The sequence below is a fragment of the Mycteria americana genome, chromosome 1 (genome assembly GCF_035582795.1).
Source record: "Mycteria americana isolate JAX WOST 10 ecotype Jacksonville Zoo and Gardens chromosome 1, USCA_MyAme_1.0, whole genome shotgun sequence".
Classification (NCBI taxonomy): domain Eukaryota; kingdom Metazoa; phylum Chordata; class Aves; order Ciconiiformes; family Ciconiidae; genus Mycteria; species Mycteria americana.
In genome coordinates this window covers 204,780,367-204,798,789 of record NC_134365.1, presented here as the reverse complement: position 1 = coordinate 204,798,789, position 18,423 = coordinate 204,780,367, and the positions used below count along the sequence as shown (strand labels likewise).

The 18,423-nt window shown below is 41.5% G+C and overlaps 1 protein-coding gene across 2 annotated transcripts in view; it reads right to left on the bottom strand.

Annotated features, from left to right (window-relative positions):
• CWF19L2 (CWF19 like cell cycle control factor 2) overlaps positions 1-16,120 on the bottom strand; it is an 85,317-nt gene extending 69,197 nt beyond the window's left edge. The window contains exons 1-4 of one of the 2 annotated variants that reach the window (XM_075491000.1): positions 16,001-16,089; positions 10,280-10,319; positions 2,076-2,186; positions 1,243-1,362 (exon numbers count right to left, since the gene is read on the bottom strand). In XM_075491000.1, the coding sequence (XP_075347115.1) occupies positions 1,243-1,362; positions 2,076-2,117 (162 nt within the window). In that variant the 5' untranslated portion in view covers positions 2,118-2,186; positions 10,280-10,319; positions 16,001-16,089. Of the gene's footprint in view, positions 1-1,242; positions 1,363-2,075; positions 2,187-10,279; positions 10,320-16,000 lie in introns of both variants that reach the window. The other variant, XM_075490999.1, reaches the window with a different exon arrangement.
• Positions 16,121-18,423: the final 2,303 nt, after the last annotated feature.

Below are 18,423 nucleotides of genomic sequence, written 5' to 3'. Positions count from 1 at the left end.
GATATTCCCACAGGATATTGTTCCTTCATGATCAAAACATTCCACCATACTTCACGAGCACATCACAGTATGTAATACTAGTTCATACTGGCAGTTTATTTGCTTACCACTGCTAAAGTTAAAACCGTCAGAATAAAACCAAAACCAATTGTTTTTATGGCATTACAAAAACAAAATAATCTAAATTCCTTACTAAGTATGTTTTACATTAAAAAAGCAAAATCAGTAACACAGCACAATATAAAGCACTGTACATGCTACCTCCTCCTATTTTCATATCCAACTTCCTACATTTGCACTTACAAAGAGCGTACTGAGATTTTACACTTGAAGCAAATAGGGCTCCATTGAACAGTTTCTTTGCTATTTACATGAACCTGTCATGGGAATAACAGACTTTGAATCGAAGGTATCAGCCAGGAATGTGCTGTATCCTGGGACTCACTGATGTGATCTGAGGGGTTTTGATTACTCCCATGGGAAATGTGGGACATTTGTGGCTTAGGTTACTTCTCACACTGAAAAGCATAGTTCATTTCTGATATCGGTCCCTGGAAAATAAATGTCATGATACTGCATGTTCCTTCACTCAATAAAAGAGACTCTCTGAAAAGAAAAAATCACAGTGCTTCCTGACTTGCACCAAAATGCTGGGAGGATGTTTCACACAACATGGCCAGAAAGCAGCAACCAGATTTCTAATGCAGTCTCCGTACTGTTTTGCCAGAGTGCCCCTCAATGTGAACGCATCTGTTTACAGATTCAAATGCACAAGTTTGAGCCTTCCTTCAGATCCACATACAACTCCCATCTTGTTGGGAGTTTCCATGGCTAAACATCCATGGAAAAAGGCAGCAGTAACTCATGCTTAAAATCAAAGTCAAGTATTTGCAATTTTAGACACATCATTCTACCATATACTACTCACTACAGGGAACCTATGAATTTTTCCACTCTATCCTAGAATGATGATTTTTTTCAATTTCTCTCTGCTGAAAAACCATAAATCCCTTAGTTCTTAATGCGTGAATTCAATATTATAAAATTCACAAGCACTCATATAACAGCATCTTTTAAATTGATTAAATGCTTGGTATATTAAAAAGACAAACTTTGCCACAGTTTTTCACAACAGAAAATGGTGAATGAGTCTTAATTTTACTAACCATGTGTACCCACAGAGACTAAAATGGTGCAGGTTTTAAAAATGTCATTTGAAGCATTTTAAAGTTTCTTACTTACCGAAGAACTATCAAGTAAGTCATCCTTCTTTTCAGATTTTTGTTTCTTATTTTTCTTCTTTTCTTTCTTAGCTTTTTTTGCATGCTTATCCTTTTTCTTTTTTTTCTGCACAGAATGTTCCTACAAGTAAATGTTTGTAAATGACATCCAGTAAACCAAATCACCCACATACAAGAAAAACAATCACAATCTACTTACCAAACCACACTGAAAAAGGTAAAACACACACAGCTGGACATAGCTACATTTTACTTCTCCTACTCTCTCTCTGTTCTATTGGGGTGAGGGGGAGGGCATGCCTCACATCCATAACTGATTTTTCTTCCCCTCTCACTATCTTTTTCACTGGAACTAAGACACTATAACTATACATAGAATATCTTCTACACTACATTTATTTTGGACAAATCTATTTCCTCAGGAATCACTGCATCATCAATACACATCTGTCCTTTGTTGAAATATCTGCACAGATTTCTACACTAAAAGGATGCGATATTCAGAGGTTCCATTAAGGCTTCTCCTGTGAATGACCACAAACAGGACTGCTACGAAGCCTTGGATCCTCCAGATTTCTTCCCATGGGACTATTCTTGTCTGGCAGTGCTTGCTCTTCTGCATTTGGTAGAAACTGAGGCTGGAATTGAATGACAGAAATTTTTCCTCTTTGTAAGTAAAAGATTATTTCCACTTTAAAAAACCTAATATCGAAGCATAAAGAATTCAGAAATTGGGAGGTTTTTAAAGATCATCTTAAAGCCCTTAAATCCTTCTGTTCATACGAACACGCTATAAAGCTAACACCACGATTCAATGATTTACAGTTCCGTCACCTTTTCCAGTTGTTCTACACGTTCATTCACATCAGCAAGCATCCACGTATCTTCACCTCGTAGATGCTTTAGCAGCTTGTGCCTCTGCTCCTTTTCATAACTAATTTTGGCCTAAGACAAACAGAGAAGAAAAATAACCAGGCGGAGTTCAGTAGCATTTACTTACAGACACACCTTTGTAAGCCACACTGACACAACCATACACAATGTTGAGAACTGTGGTTGAGAACTTTTCCTTTTAGAGGACTGCAATAAAAATACTTTTGGATTACATGTTAAAGGGGAAATTCAGCTAAAACGTATTATGCGCCCTCCTTCCTCAAGCTGCAGCTTTGCAGCTCCTCTAGCACTGATTTCATCCTATCATCCTAAATAAGAGTGACATGCAAACATTCAAGTTCCATTCTTCATTCCAAGAAGTTTTCTGTTCTTACAGCCTTCATGAACTGCATATGATATGATATAGTGGACTTCTAATTTTCTATTTCAAAAAATTATCTGGGCAATTACTCCATTGCAAAGCACAGCTCGCTATCTGTTAATTTGAGAAGTTAGCAAGCCTATCTCCGTGCACATTCAACTTCGAAAATATCTCAGCCAGGTACAAAACTTGGAACTGCAGAAATCCATGCTCTCAAGGAGTATATAAGTACATAAGGATTAGCATTTTGGGCTGCTGAATGTTCTTCCCTTTCTGGTTATGGAGATAAAACTAGAAATATTTTTACTACTATTTCTGAAAAAATAACAACACTGCAGACAGTTCCAATTCCTGAAAAGGATTTTTATAAACCACATCAATAAAATAATTACCTTTTCATCCTCTGAAGTTCCCTCTATTACTTTCTATTACTAAGTAAACTAGTTTACTTAAATATAACTTGCCATTATAAAACTCTTTATCCCAAAGTGCAATATATCACCACACCTGATTAAATAGGAGGAAAGTTATTTTATACTCTTACAACCTAATTTTGTGTGAGATGAGTCTTGCAAGTTTGAGCTTGCTTTTGGTTTTTTGTTTGTTTGTGGGGGGTTCTTTTTTAAATAACTAAAGTCAAAGCAAAAACTAAAGGTGGAGTTTGGTTTTCATCCTGAAACACCAAATTTTACCAGAAAGTGTTTTCAATGATAAGCCAATAGATCGCATACAAGTTTAAAAAAGACCAATATTTAAAAAAAAAAAAAATCTAGGCAATTACACAACCAGTTGAAGTCTTTCCTCCTGGTCAGCTATTAGTTCTCTGTAACAAACTCTAAATACAAGCCTGTGCACTGCACAAGGCAGTAACCTCCCTATCACAGACCAGATTCTCTTTTTTGATACAGCCAAGAAGGAAATCTGCAGCTTTTGTACTGATAGAAAACGAGGCTTGCAGGAGGATGACCAGTACACCATAAGAGTTCAATGAACAGAAATACATGCTAAAAAATAAAAGTTTAAAAAAAAGAATCTAACTTATAAGGTAGGAGTGCTGTTGTATTTTTGAACATTGTCATTAGCAATACTGAAAGTGGCACAAAGAACCAAAAAAAAAAAAAAAAATTAAATACTGGCCCAAATAAAGCATCGTTTTAAATCTTCACTGCCTCCTTTCTTAGAGGCCCCAGAAGGTGATAAACTTTCTAATGCACTTAAATGCAAGCAAATCAAGGCTGCTACCCAGACTTCTTAATTTTAGAAGAAGGCCCTTAGCAAAACAAAACAAAAAAAATTAAGTCAGCTCAAATAAAGAGGCCAAGACTGGGACTTCCATCTCTAGAATGAAGCTGGCAGTCTAAAAGGGTGAATGCTACATCTTAAAATTCAAAAGGCAGGGATAAAGAAAGAATGAGTTAAGAGCACATTGAGACATTTATTCTGATATCAAAACAGTTTTCCAGTTTATAAATAAACAAAACAACAAAAGAATAAGCAGGTGGATCATTGTTTTGGCTGAAGTATACAAATACATACTCAGAACACAGGATGACTAGAAATCATCATCAAACTGCAGACTGTTGTCTCCTGAATACTAAATGAAAAAGAATTGGGCAAGATGAATCTGTAGTGGCAATACCACCAGACTGTTAAAAAGAGACAGACACAAAAGCATCAGGTGAAAGTTTGTTTCTTCTTAGACAAAGATACAAAATATAAAAGATTCTTAACAATATCCATATGTAAAATTAAAAAAATAGAAAGCTGCCTAGAGATTTTAAAAGATGAATGAAGTCGTATTTTCACCTAAATTATCATTTTAACACAGAACTAGAAAGTTAGCAGCGATACTCTCTCATCCTTTCTATCTCTAAAAACTATCTAGCTCCCTCTACCATCAAATTATAATATTCATTTTTATTGTAGGTGAATGGTTTCCCCTCACACACACCCAATTATTTCAAGGCGGGGGGGGGGGGGGGGGGGGGGGGGAATCTGTCTACACTACTTCATTAGCTTCAAATCTTACCTGTCTATTCTACTTGTCTTCTATAATGATGCAGGGCTTACTAGCACCTAACTGTTTTTTCTTCCCTTTCTACATAATTAAGTTCCCTGTCAGACTTATCGTTCTATGCTATGAAGACCAACTCTAATAGTTTCACATCTCTCAGCCCACAGGAGTTCAAGCATTTAATTCACATTAAGGTTCATTTATACTTTATGATACCACAAAAATATCCAACAATTTATCCTTTACAAATGAGTACTTAATACATTTAGTGTTTAGGTACATTTTAGGTCACCACTGCAATATATTTTATGTTTCTCCTCCATAAATATAGAATACTGAATTTCTGAAATACCTCTATTTCAAAGTAATGCATTAATTATGCAAATGGAATGCCACACGAACACAGGACCATTACAAGCAACAACGTGTCAGAAAGGGCAAGCATCGTGCTATATTACATACTTCTGCAACACCCCAATAAAGTTGCTCATAGTCTCCTTTGCAACAAGCACAAGGTGAAGTATAATGCTGGCAAAGCACTCCAAAAGGTCTGTTGGTAAGCTGCTGTAAAAACAATAATTACTCTACAGCACTATGTTAGCAATGTTTGCCAACGTGAACAGAGCCAAACTTTGTAGTCTTTACCACAGGCAGGCCAAAGGGGTCTTGGATTTCACAGCCCATCTGAATGAGGAAGGAAACCAAGCTCAGAGAAAGTGCTTTCTGGTTTTCATTAGGCAGGTCATTAAGGCCAGCCTGCATGATTGCTGACAACAGTATCTGCTAAATGAAGAATAAAACTTGCTCCAAATAGCCTGCAATACACTGCAGACACAAACACCAAAAGCTGTAAAAATTACACCATGCCACCCCAGGAAGAAGCAGAAAAGATCAAAGACACTGCCAACAGCCAAGGTCTAGGTTGCACAATAAATGGAGGTTGTTGCATGACAGTCCCCCAAAGATGTCCAGAAGTGGACATGCCTCCCCTAGGGATGGAGGCTAAAACACTCCCTCCCCAGCCCACAGAAACGCTGACCAATGCTCTTTCCTGACCCCAACTCTATGTACCATTTCAGCTCTCACCAAGGCCAGGGAAAATTTTCCATACCACTGCAGAGACCATGTAATTTCCCATCTTTAACTGTGGTCAGTCTCTAGCTCTTCAGATGATAATCATCACCATTCAAAAGCCAACTTCTCCATCCAAAAGAAGAAAAATTCCCTTTTTCTCCAAAAAGGAATCAGAAGAAACTCCACAGCAAAACACTAGATCAATACAGCATGACAAAAACATCCAACACAGAGAGCAACAGCTAAGCTGCTTTAACGGCTACCTGCCACTGAAGGGCAGGGCTCCATTCCCATACCTCTCCTCTCTGCACTCCCACTTACATGTTCCCACCATCTTCCCCACACAGGTCTGTCCCTACATGCCAACCTCGAGGGACTTCAAGGACTACCCTGACACAAAATGAATCCCACCAAGAGCAGGGTGCAGCTTCCTGCAGATCAAGCTTCCAAGCTGGCCCTCTGGCAAGGTCATCAAGGCTACTACTTTAAGCACAGGGAAGGAGGGAAAAAATGTGCACTTTGGGGAGGAAGGGAACAGGAGGAAGAAGTGTGGAAACACTCTTTTTGGCAACACCTTTGTGTTGGATAAATTCAAAAGACCTAACACCTAGGCTCAGTCCTTCAGACATTAACATAAGGCACCCAAAATCTAAACAATGAGCCTTCATTTCTAATGTCAGGACCACCTCCCATCCTATCACACAATCCATTCCACTCATCCACCAGTTCCAATATTCAGCTATCAGAAAGGCTGCTGTGGCCTGTATTACCCTCCCAGGTTCCATCACCCCAAAGCTCAGGGAACCTGAACATACCCTTCCTTGCAGTTCTGATGTTCTTATACCAATTCTCTACCTGAATAACACACTTATTTTCATGAATGCTTAGACTGGTTTTTCTACCCTCAATATTCCAATTATTGTTACATCCACAAAGCTTTCCCAAGGAAGACAGCAGTGGAAACACAAGAAAGGGCTTAGCTTCCACCCCAACTTGCCAAATCACAACTGAGTCAGGGTGCTGCCTGTAGCTCCACCTCCTCCAGACACGGCTGTGCCAGCTGGAAAAGTCACTGCTCTTTGTCATTTTCGCCTGCCAAAAGGCACAGAAGACAAGCCACTGAAATAACCATCACTTAAATCATTTAAGCTTCTTATGATCAATAATCATTACGGAACAGTCAGACATGCAATTTAAAGAGCAGACTGTAGGAGATGTCAACCGTCAGTCAGAAACATTGGGAAGGCAGTAACTGTTTCTGCTGTCACAGCTGCAGACACAACAGATAAAGAGATGCACAATGGCAGCTACAACTGCTAGGAAACCATAGGCAGATATTTCATGTTAATGTAGGACCTCTCCACTCCTGTGGCAGAGCAAGCTCTAGAGGAAGGACTTACAGAATATAACAATGAAGACATCTGTCTTTATCACTTGCCTTCTAGAATGACCTGTCTGTTAAATCAAAGATGTTGCTTGCAAAAATGCATATAGAGGTGCTTTGTCAAAAGTCTGAAAGCCTTTTGTGAAAAGGCAGTATTCATTTCTCAGTGCTGTTACTCTCCTAATATCAGTCAAAGATTTAAGTCAGTGTAGTAATACTGACATGCTTACTTCCTTCAACAGAGAGTCAGGGATGCAACACTTCATAAAGGATTTAAAAGGGAAAGAACAAAAAGGAGGTGCTTCGTATTACAGCACAGAAGCAACTTCCAACAAATAACAGCTCTATAACCCCTACCAGTGATATGTTCTGCTATTAATTTCTGTCTAAGGAGAAATTTCTGTAATTTTCCACTGAAAACTAAAGTGTATAATACTGCCAAAGCATTCCATCACCTCAGCAAATGCTAATCACTGCAACAACCCAATGGTTAGGCTTTTATGAAGAAATACCTGATCAAATTTCACCGGGAAAACCTGCTGATGTCACAGCTTGTTTAGAGCTCAAATACAGTGAACTCAGTGATATTGTTACACATTGAGGGTTTTTTAATTTTAGGTTATATTTTCAAAGAAAGTAAAACAAAAATAAAGGTAGAGGTCTAACTCAAAAGCATCAAACAAGACGTTTCCAAAAACAATGGCTTGCACATCTCAAATCAATTTTTTCAGAAACCTAAGTAAGTAAAACTAAACACACAATTTATTGTTTGTGCAATGAACCTGTTTCAAGGTATCATTTTATTTACATTGTTTCAAGAATATATCTTATTTGCTTGAAATACTGAGTAAGGTCTTATTTACCTACACTCAACTTGTTTTTTAAATCAGTATGTACTGCTATCAAGAGAAACTTGTAATCTATCAGTAATCCTTAACAATTAAAAGACAGCATTTTCTGCACAAGGAATGGTGAAATCACATCACTCTCAGAGACCAAAGAGTGAAAGACTCAAAGTCCATGGAAAAAAAAACAAAAAACAGAAGAGCAACCCTGAACTACAGAAATACCATATCATAGCACAGATGCAAGAATAATCCAAAATTGAATTATTGCTAGTTTTTACAAAAAAAAAAAAACTGTGTTCATGTCTAGGAAAAGTACACATCCCTGCACTTACAAAACACCCATCAGATAATTTTCTCATTCTAAACTTGCAAACTAAAACAGTAGTGTCATGAACTATTGCACTCATCAAAACAAGACGCTATATCTGAGCTTAATAACAATTTACATGTCAACACTTAATTATTTGATTACTGATCATTTTCATAAACATTACCAGCTGCTGGGTTTTACCAATGCAGTTGGGAAGACAGACTACACAAATAAAAGAATACGTTTCCAAAATTTAAAAGAGAAATCTCAATCAATGAGTTGGATGGTATTTTGGTTCTTCAAAAGAAGTGTAAGTTCATAACTGGCAAAAAACATGGAACAGTGAATAAATTAAAAAAAAAAAACCAAACAAGAAGCAACTTCTTTTGTTCAGCTTGTTTTAAAAGTAAAAGGTACTAAAGAAATCCATTCTATTTCTATAACCATTTCAAAATCTACTAAATATTTAATCTCTTGATTTTTGTGGATATGGAATCTGCACAAGTGAGCTAAACCCAGATTATTCTACTGAGCTTGGTGATTTGGGGAGAATTACTTCTGAAGAGATAGTGAAGGTTTTCTCAGACTCCTCACTGTCCTAACTATCAAGAACCAGAGCTGAAGAGCTCCCTTTTATCCTAGCCCCAACTACATACTCTACAGAACAGAAGACTGACTAATAATTTCCAGTATTTTGTAACTAACAGCTCCTTAAGATGAGTTGGTTGAACATCTCATCTTTCCAGAAACAGAACTGCCGAAGCACAGTCATTTCTGCAAACTTCTCGGATTATCAGAAGCAAAGACCTACACAGCTTCCCAAGTCTCTTTCCCAAAGCAAAAAGCAGGAGCTTTCAAGATTGCAACCACCAAATAACTGTCTTGACTGTCAGCCACATGTGAAATGTCCCTGTGTATCTCTTTTTTTGCCTTTGCAAGCAAGATGGTCAAAATGCACTGAGATAAAGCCTTGCAGTAGTTTTCTCCCAGTTCTGTTCCACCAGTATAGCAGCAAGCAGTCTAACCATAATCAAGGTAACCTAAGTAAAGCAGAGAAAGTCAATACACTTAAGACATTAATCTGTTCTCATTTACTGATATTATCAATAATATACATATTTTAATAACAGATTAACATCTTTAGGAGTTCATAAACTTCAGAAATACTTCATTTTCTTCAAATAAGGACTGGTTTTCCTTCCCCAGTAAGAAGTACAGAAGCAAAAAAACCCTACCAACTAATTTGCCATTTGCAACTTTTTTCCTGCATAAAACTTCAGGCAGAGTACCCCCAAGGGGAAGCTAGTTTTTTTTCATTTGTCTGTTTTCTGCTTTCCTCTTTTTCTGAACAGACAGAGAAAAAGAAAGATTTTCATGCCTGCTCGTGACAAAATCAGTGTTTAACTTAATTCAAAAGAGAGTTTATTAAGAAAAGTTCAAAACATAAAAAATAAAAATGGAGTTCAAACTTAGCTAAGTACTGACTATTGCTAGATGTGTGATGCTTAATGGGGACAACATCAATTACTTAAGCTAAATGCAGAAGATTTAGCCACTTTATCAAATGCTATTTCAAATGGTACTATGTGACCACATCTGAAGTACTAGTACATATTACATATATATCTGTATCGTAGATATATCTCTCTATATCTATATCCTCTATATATATCTATATATATTCATCTCCAGGCTTTGCAAGTTACAGTGTCTCTCAACTCCAAGAGAGACAGAAACGTTATTCTGTCAGCAAAAAAGTGGCAGCAAGTCAGTTCCATTTCTGAAAAGCAGACAGCAGAGTACTGACATGGCAACTACGACATCCTCATGCTTCCGCGTTACAAAATGCTAAACTGATTTTGCACAGAAATAACAGAGTAGCTACATGAGAAGTCTTAAAAATGTTGCCATTTTACATAGGTTAATGTTAGGTTATTCGGTCAATAAATGGGAAGAGGAAACATGCAATGAGATTTTAAAAGAAAAAAGTTTCATTCCTAAATTTCTCTATCAGCCAAGATCGGGATAAAGGAAACTCTACAGCCTCCTTTGTCCCATATCAACTTAAACAGGATAAAATGCTTATTATACACTTTTGCTAACACATTCTAAAACTCTGGTACAGAAAGGGGGGTAGCAGGGAAACTACCAACCTTCAACACGTCCTCTCCTTACTTAAGCTTTTAGTTCTTACTGCAAGGCAAAGAAATAGTTCAATGATGAACACAGCAATTCCACAAGCAACAGCAACAAAAAACATCTGATCATTAATGTACATTTCAGTGCTACCCAATGCACCCAAGAGAATCCTTGAAAGTCATGGAGTTTGACTTAGCTCGGAAGTGGAAAGATAACACTGTGGAAAAATAACACAGACTCTAGAATGTGCACTTTCAGTAAGAAGCTGAAAAGTCATATTGCAAAAGTTTCTTAATGGCCATATAGGGACCAAGCACCTCTAATGCTTAAATCCTGTAGAAAACAATGTCATTGTCTCAAGACCTCTTCCTACACTCCACAAAAAAAAAAATGGACTTGTAAAACCATAGTGCCTAGTATTTCACAAATTATACTCCATCCTGCTTCCCTGTATTGAATTTCTCAGTGTTCTGTCATTCTCAGAACTGAGAATCTAAGCTAGTATTCCAACTGAAAAATGTCCAGTAATGTCGAGGGGAGCTGCCAAAAGTGGATACAGGGTTAAGGCCAAAGTGAGACATCTCCAAAATATTCCTGTATCCTCCAGCAATTTGAGGCTCAGCAGCTTTTCAGTCAATAACTTTCAACATGTATTTTTGCTTTTAGGCTATTCTTGTCTGGATAGAAGTGAAGTGTCAGTATTTACAACATGCTATACAAGAGGCCCTACAAGTTCTCTTGTGCATCATCTGAAAGTTCATTTCTTTTGTCTGCTCTAAGCTGGCTACCTGCAAATCCCTTAATATGACCTAGTTATTGTGTTGAAAGAAACAGCAGATTCTCTATTCCCTTCTCCTTATCACTTATGATTTTACAGAACTCTCTCATATTAACTTTTTTCAGCCTATTTTTCCCCATCTCAAAACCTTGAGTCTCCTTGGACAGTCTGTACCAAGATCATCTGACACCTTTCTTCCCACCTTCTCCAAGGCTGTTCAGTTGTCTTTGAGATGCTGGGACCAGGACTATAAACACTATTTCATAGTATACAGAAATCTGTAATGTGTCTGTGAAACCACTTTCTCTGTTCTTTGTTCCTTTCCCAGTAGCTTCTAACACTTGATTAGCTTTTGCCTGAGGAATGATGTAGCATCTTTATAGAGCTATTTACTCCCCAGTTCTTAGTCTTGAGTGGTAAAAGTCAACTCGGAGCCCTCTGTTGTACATAGAAAATTAGGGTTGCTTTCCTCCAGAAAATGAGGGTTGTGCATTTGGTTTTATTTAGTATTGCACAGAAGTTGCACATATGTTTTTAAGATTTCCATCTAGTAGTAATTTGTATTCATGGCATTTTAAAAACATGCTAAACAATACAATGGTGGTCTGTTTCTTGTTCAAGTCAAAGAAAAAAAAAAAAATCACAAAATTCAACACAGATCCTATATACATACCTTGTAATACAGCACATCTTATTGATAAGAAAAAAGATGAGATTTAGTTTCATTCTAAAACCTCCAAACCAGTTTTTCTAATATTCTTCAGCAAGGCTGATGAGCAGCATCTAAACCTACAAGAACATATTAACACTGACCTATGAAGCTACATTACTAGCAAAGACCTCTCGAGACATATCCTAACAGTAAGAAGCGTTAAGATATGCTATGCTCAAGATATCATGCTTTCTGGTACCAACTCAAACTCTGCCAAAGGCAACCTTCGCCCCTTTTTCCCTCACATCCTCTGTCTGAATAAGTGCTCTCATCCTCAACTTCAACCTTTTCTCTATGAGAGTAGCTTTCGCTCATTGCTGTAGCGTTTCTCCAACACTACTGCAACCAAACTTCCTTTCTCAGCTTTACCACCTGCCAGAATTGAGACTTACCTAAACATGATGAGAGGTTACGTATAAATTCATTACCTTTTCCACAGATTGCAGCATATTGGATACCACAATCCAGTTACTATAAAAACATCACAAAGGTGTTTAATGCTACATCTCTTACTTTAACAGTATTTTAGAGATATGAACAAAAGAAGTAAAAATCATCCACAGATGTTTGCAAAGAATAAGTTACACCAACATTTTTAAACAACATCCTTACAGAACACTTTTATTTCATGTTAAGGTGCTGATGCAAGTAGAAGCAATAAGAAAATAGGAAAATTATTATTTAATGAACTACTGTAACAATGCCCGATACTGTAAAAGGCTTTTACAAAAAGTAGCCATTTATCAGTTTTTTACTCAGGCAGCCTGTCACAAGTGGGGTGCCCCAGGATCAATGCTGGGCCCCACACTGCTCAGCATCTTCATAAATTATCTGGATGATGGGACTGAAAGCACCCTCACCAAGTTTGCTGATGACACCAGAGCGGGTGGTGAGGTGGACACGTCAGAAGGGTGGGACATCTTACAGAGACACCTGGACAGGCTGGAAGAGCAGGATAGCAAGAACTGTATGAAGTTTAACAAAGACAAGTGCAAGGTCCTGCACCTGGGATGACATAACCCAAGAGCCCGACACAGGCTAGGATCCGTGTGGCTGGGGAGCAGCCTTGCTGGCTGGGGGTCCTGGTCAACAAGGAGCTGCAAGGGGGTCAGCAGTGTGCCGCCGCAGCAACAAAGACAAATCGGATCCTGGGCTGCATCTGCAGGGGCATCGCTAGCAGAGACAGAGATGTGATCGTCCCACTCTACTCAGCACTTGTCAGGCCGCACATGGAGTACTGTGTCCAGTGCTGGCCCCCACAATTCAAGAAAGATGCGGACAAACTGAAGAGTGTCCAAAGGAGGGCCACAAAGATGATTGAAGGGCTGGAGAACCCGCCCTATGAGGAAAGGCTGAAGGATTTAGGTCTTTTCTCCCTAGAGAAGAGAAGTCTAAGGGGGGACCACATCACAGTATGCCAGTATTTAAAGGGTGCCTCCAAAGACGACAGAGGCTCCCTCTTCACAAGGAGCCACGTGGAGATGACAAGGGTTAACAGGTACAAGTTGCAGGAGGAGAGGTTTCATCTTGACATAAGAAATTTTTTTACAGTGAGAACAATGAATCACTGGAACAACCTCCCCAGGGACATGCTGGAGTCCCCACTGCTGGAGGTTTTCACGATGCGGCTGGACAGGGTGCTAGATAATCTCATCTAGGCTTCCTCTCCCACAAAAGGTTGGACCAGGTCATATTTCAAGGTACTTCCAACCTGGGCTGTTCTACGATTCTGAGAGTGGCAATCCCCCAGACATCTTGCTGTGTAAGCAGCACCAAGTGAGAAGATGTAAAGAGGATAATGGTGTCCTATGTAAGTTTCACTTTCTTCCAGTTAAAAGTATTTTTGAACATCCAAGAGGTTGAACTGAGCAAAGGAGCACTCTTAAACATATCATACAGCAGTTCAAATAGCACAAAAGACATCTTAACAACAAACTTTTGTATGATTCACTATTACTAAGTTAAAGGAATTTCACAGAATCACAGAATCATATAGGTTGGAAAGACCTTTAAGATCATCGAGTCCAACCATAAACCTAACACTGCCAAGACCACCACTAGACCATGTCTCTAAGCACCTCATCCAAATGTCCTTTAAATAATTCCAGGGATGGCGACTCAACCACTTCCCTGGGCAGCCTCTTCCAAGGCTTGATAACCCTTTCAGTGAAGAAAAATTTCCTAATATCCAATCTAAACCTCCCCTGGTGCAACTTGAGGCCATTTCCTCTTGTCCTATCACTTGTTACCTGGGAGAAGAGACCGACCCCCACCTCTCTACAACCTCCTTTCAGGTAGTTGAAGAGAGCGATAAGGTCTCCCCTCAGCCTCCGCTTCTCCAGGCTAAACAATCCCAGCTCCCTCAGCCACTCCTCATCAGACTTCTGCCCCAGACCCTTCACCAGCTTCGTTGCCCTTCTCTGGACACGCTCCAGCACCTCAATATCCCTCTTGTAGTGAGGGGCCCAAAACTGAACACAGGATTCGAGGTGCGGCCTCACCAGTGACGAGTACAGGGGCATGATCACTTCCCTACTCCTGCTGGCCACGCTATTTTTGATACAAGCCAGGATGCCATTGGCTTTCTTGGCCGCCTGGGCACACTGCTGGATCATATTCAGGCGGCTGTCAACAAACACCCCCAGGTCCTTCTCTGCCAGGCAGCTTTCCAGCCACTCTTCCCCAAGCCTGTAGCGTTGCATGGGGTTGCTGTGGCCCAAGTGCAGGACCTTGCACTTGGCCTTGTTGAACCTCATACAATTGACCTTGGCCCATCGATCCAGCCTGTCCAGGTCCCTCTGCAGAGCCTTCCTACCCTCCAGCAGATCAACACTCCCACACAACTTGGTGTCATCTGCAAACTTGCTGAGAGTACACTCGATCCCTTCGTCCAGATCATTGATAAAGATGTTAAACAGAACTGGCCCCAACACAGAGCCCTGGGGAACACCACTTGTGACTGGCCGCCAACTGGAGTAAATTCCATTCACCACCACAATTCCCTTCAACTGCTTGCCAAAAAGGGGGAATCACACAGTGTAGGATCACCCCACACGTGTGAAGTCACTGAAGGGAACTTCTATTGCCTAGAAACAGTTCCACAACTGTGCAAGGGAGACACTCACAGAATATATTACCTGAAATCCTCTGTCTTCCTACTTTGCCTTGAGAAAAGACATCACTACCGTGTAAGCGTCAGGCTATTCAAGTCATTTTCCCATTACTTTTTTTCTGAAAACATCTTTGCCCAGTAAGATTTGGTTGCTGCTTATTTTGGCCTTCCTTCTCGCAAAAGGCCATCATCACAACCTCATACTTTGTGCATACCCTGTCCTCCTCTTACAATTTTCTTTCCACACAGTTATGCCCCACTCCTTAAACTTCAAAACAAGTCACGTCATCTAACTGATGTGCTATTTACTGTTTTATCATTCACTCTACCTACAAGTTACAACAAGAATCAGCAGCTTACTGCACCAGTACCAAACACAGCATACAGGGAGACTTTGAATAAAATGCATCAGGATTAGCCCAGGTCTCCACGTCACAGCAACTCTACCAAAGCATCTGTGAGAGGGAGCCTCCTAATTCTTGGCTAACACTACAGCAAGATATAACCAAGCAAGTGACATCCTGGCTCCACAAAAGCAGGCTGTCCCACTTCTGTTCAAGTTATCACAAGTTATTACCACACCATGACCGGAGTGTTGCAATAGAGGTATACTGACTCTTTAGGAAAGACAGGCCAGGAGGACAAGGAGGAGGAGTTGCCTTTTATGTCTCATTTAAGGACAGGCTGAAAGCTGGGGCAGTTTAGCCCAGAGAAGAGAAGGCCAGAGAGTGGGGGTGGTGTCATCTTATCAATGTATAGAAATATCTGAAGAGAGGGTGTAAAGAAGACCGACCCTGGCTCTCTCCAAAGCTGTAAGCACAGAAACACGTAATAAGTGAAATACCAAGTGGATCAATACCACTACAAGTGGCAAAACACATAAACTCAGGTGGCTGTCACTCAAAACTAAGTTCCCGGTTGCTTTCTGCCACTCCCCTCGGGGCAGAAGGGGCTCTCCCCCGGGCGTCCCCCGCCTCCAGCTGCCGCTGGTGGGCCTGCGGGCGGGAGGCCGCGGCCAGGGCGGCCCTCAGGAGCGCACCGACCCCGCGCAAGACGAGGCCTCCCCAGCACCCGGCCGGGGGGAGGCAGGGGGCTAAGCGGCCCCCGGCGAAAGGCCGGGCCGGGCACCCCACCTGCGCCAGCAGCGCCTCCCGCTGCCGCTGCCGCTGCTCCTTGCGCGCCGCCAAGCTCCGCTCGCTCTCAAACCCGGACGCCATCGCCAGTCCCCACCGGAAACCAACCGCCGCGCAGCAGCCGTGCAGCAGCCCCGCCGTACGGCGAGGCCGGGGCACTGTCGTAAACGGCGTCCCGGGCAACGGCGGGCGGGGCGGGGCGGCTCCTCCCGGCGCTGCTGTGGGGCCGCGGGGCCTTCGCCGCCGCGTCGGGCCGGGCCGGGCCGGGCCCTGCGGGGCCTGGCAGCGGCCTCCCTGGGGGGAAGCAGAGCCCGCCTCCCGCGTACGGGGTGAGGCGGCAGATCCCCGGTCTCTCCGGACGCCAGCTCTCAGCCCCTCTGGTCTCGCCAGCGTCGGGCCATAACGCGCTCAGTCTCATGAGAGAGTTTCCCCAACTTCTCTCATAGCTTCAAAATTAAAGTCAGCTTGTGGAAGGCTTCCCACGGCCTCGCAGGTGAAGGTCACAGCACATACCGTGTCGTGGCACGAACAGCTTAGCGGACGCCTGTGCTGCTTGACTGACAGGAGCACGAAGTCCCGGGATGGGGATACAGACCTCCGGGCCCGCCCCTCCCGCTGGGCCGCAATTACCTTGCGTGAGCCCGGGCCTACTCGTCTGGACCGACGTTAACGAGAAGTGAACCAGGGAAACGTGGCCTAACCGACGCTCGCACGCTCCTTGCCACGCAGCGCCAGTGCTGTGCCTTGCCTTGCCACAACCCGCCTTGCCACAACCGTCTCCCAGCCGCTCTCTGCCCCGTTTGCAGCCGGTTTGGTGCGTCTGTGCTAACCTGTGGCTTCTGTAACAGCAGGGTGCTAGTGGCTGGTATATGGCTGGGTGGGAGGAGGGAAATTAAAAAATGTGCACGTTCAGGCACTTACAAGTTGCAGTTGGCCAACAGTGACAGGGCTGCTATATCTCAGGTGAAGCAAATGTTTATCTGAGGCATAATTCTTTGGAATGAGATCAGAGCATTATTAATGTGTCTGACACCAAATGTGTTCACAGTTGCAAGCAATAACATTATTTAGGTAAAGGTCTGAGAAGTGCTTGGGTAATTTGTTAGCTATTTGCATTGGACAGTATGTTTTCAAAGTGATAACTATAATTTAATCATCATCTCCTTGGTGGTATTAAATATGTAAAGTGTATTTGCATCTTTGTTCAATTTATGCTATGACAGTTAACATCTCAAGAAAAACCTGTTGTAGATCACCGCTAGGTAGAGAATGGTACCTGGCAGAGCTTAATAGACACCGTTTGGAAAAGCAGCACGTGAACCTCCTTTGTGGAGCCATTTACAAAGCAAACAGATGGATACAAAAGACATTCCAGCAGGATTGACTAATGCTATGCTCAGTCCTTAGCTATGGACAGCTATGTATGCTGGTTGAGAGAGGAGAAGCTAGAAAAGCTCGTGTTTGGCCCAGTAAGGAAAGCCTCTTCACTGATCATGATGTGCTCTTCTTAGCAACAAACTGGTTTCTTTCCACCCCAGTGTTTACCACTTGCTCCAGGTGGCCAGCAGAGCAGTTCAGGTAGGTGCTCCCTAATTCACTCCATGCACAGTTAGGCGTATTGGCTTAATAGATTGCTATTAAATCTAAACAGCAAATTGATAGTCCAGGAGCTGACCCAACTAGTTGTGACTAAATCAGTTTAGGAAGTACCTGGAAGAGCTGCATGAGAACAGAAAGCCTAGCAACTGTGGCAGAGTGAGGTTAGCGACAGCTGTGGACAGTTTCTTCCTCCAGTACGGGAGTGAGAACAGGGAATGTGTTTTCTACAGCAGGGACTTGCAAAGAAGAGAAGTCAAAGCAGAGCGTGAGCTTTTCCAGTATTTGGTGTTACTCTTGACATCTATAACCCTCCATGTTAATAAGGTGGTACTGTAAATTTTCATTTAAAAACACATTTCCAATACTCCTGCTTTTAGGAGAGAAACCATGATGCAAATGCACTCTAGAATCTCAAGAACTGAATAACAATAAAAACTAGAATGCTATTTTATAAATATGGTCATTCTGCCATTGGGGTTTTTGAGAGCTGACTTTAATTTTGAGGTCAGCTGTTTGGGAAAGGATGACATCATTTGATCTTATTTCCTCTTCTTGTCCAAGAAAAGGAATTTCTCAGAGGAAGCAGGCAAAAATGAAAGTTTAGTCTTATTTTTTTCAAGATATTAGTGTGCCTGAGAGCTCCTCATGCTCAGACATCTCCAGTGAGCCCAGAGAACAAGTCCTTGGTATACCACTTTTAATGGTCAGCTGGGCACCTCTGTTCAGTCTTCTCATTCTCAGTGCCAAAATTAAACACGCTAATAAAGCAATAATGCTTCAGAGATACTGATCTTTGCTGAACTCGTACAGAGAAGTGCTGACCT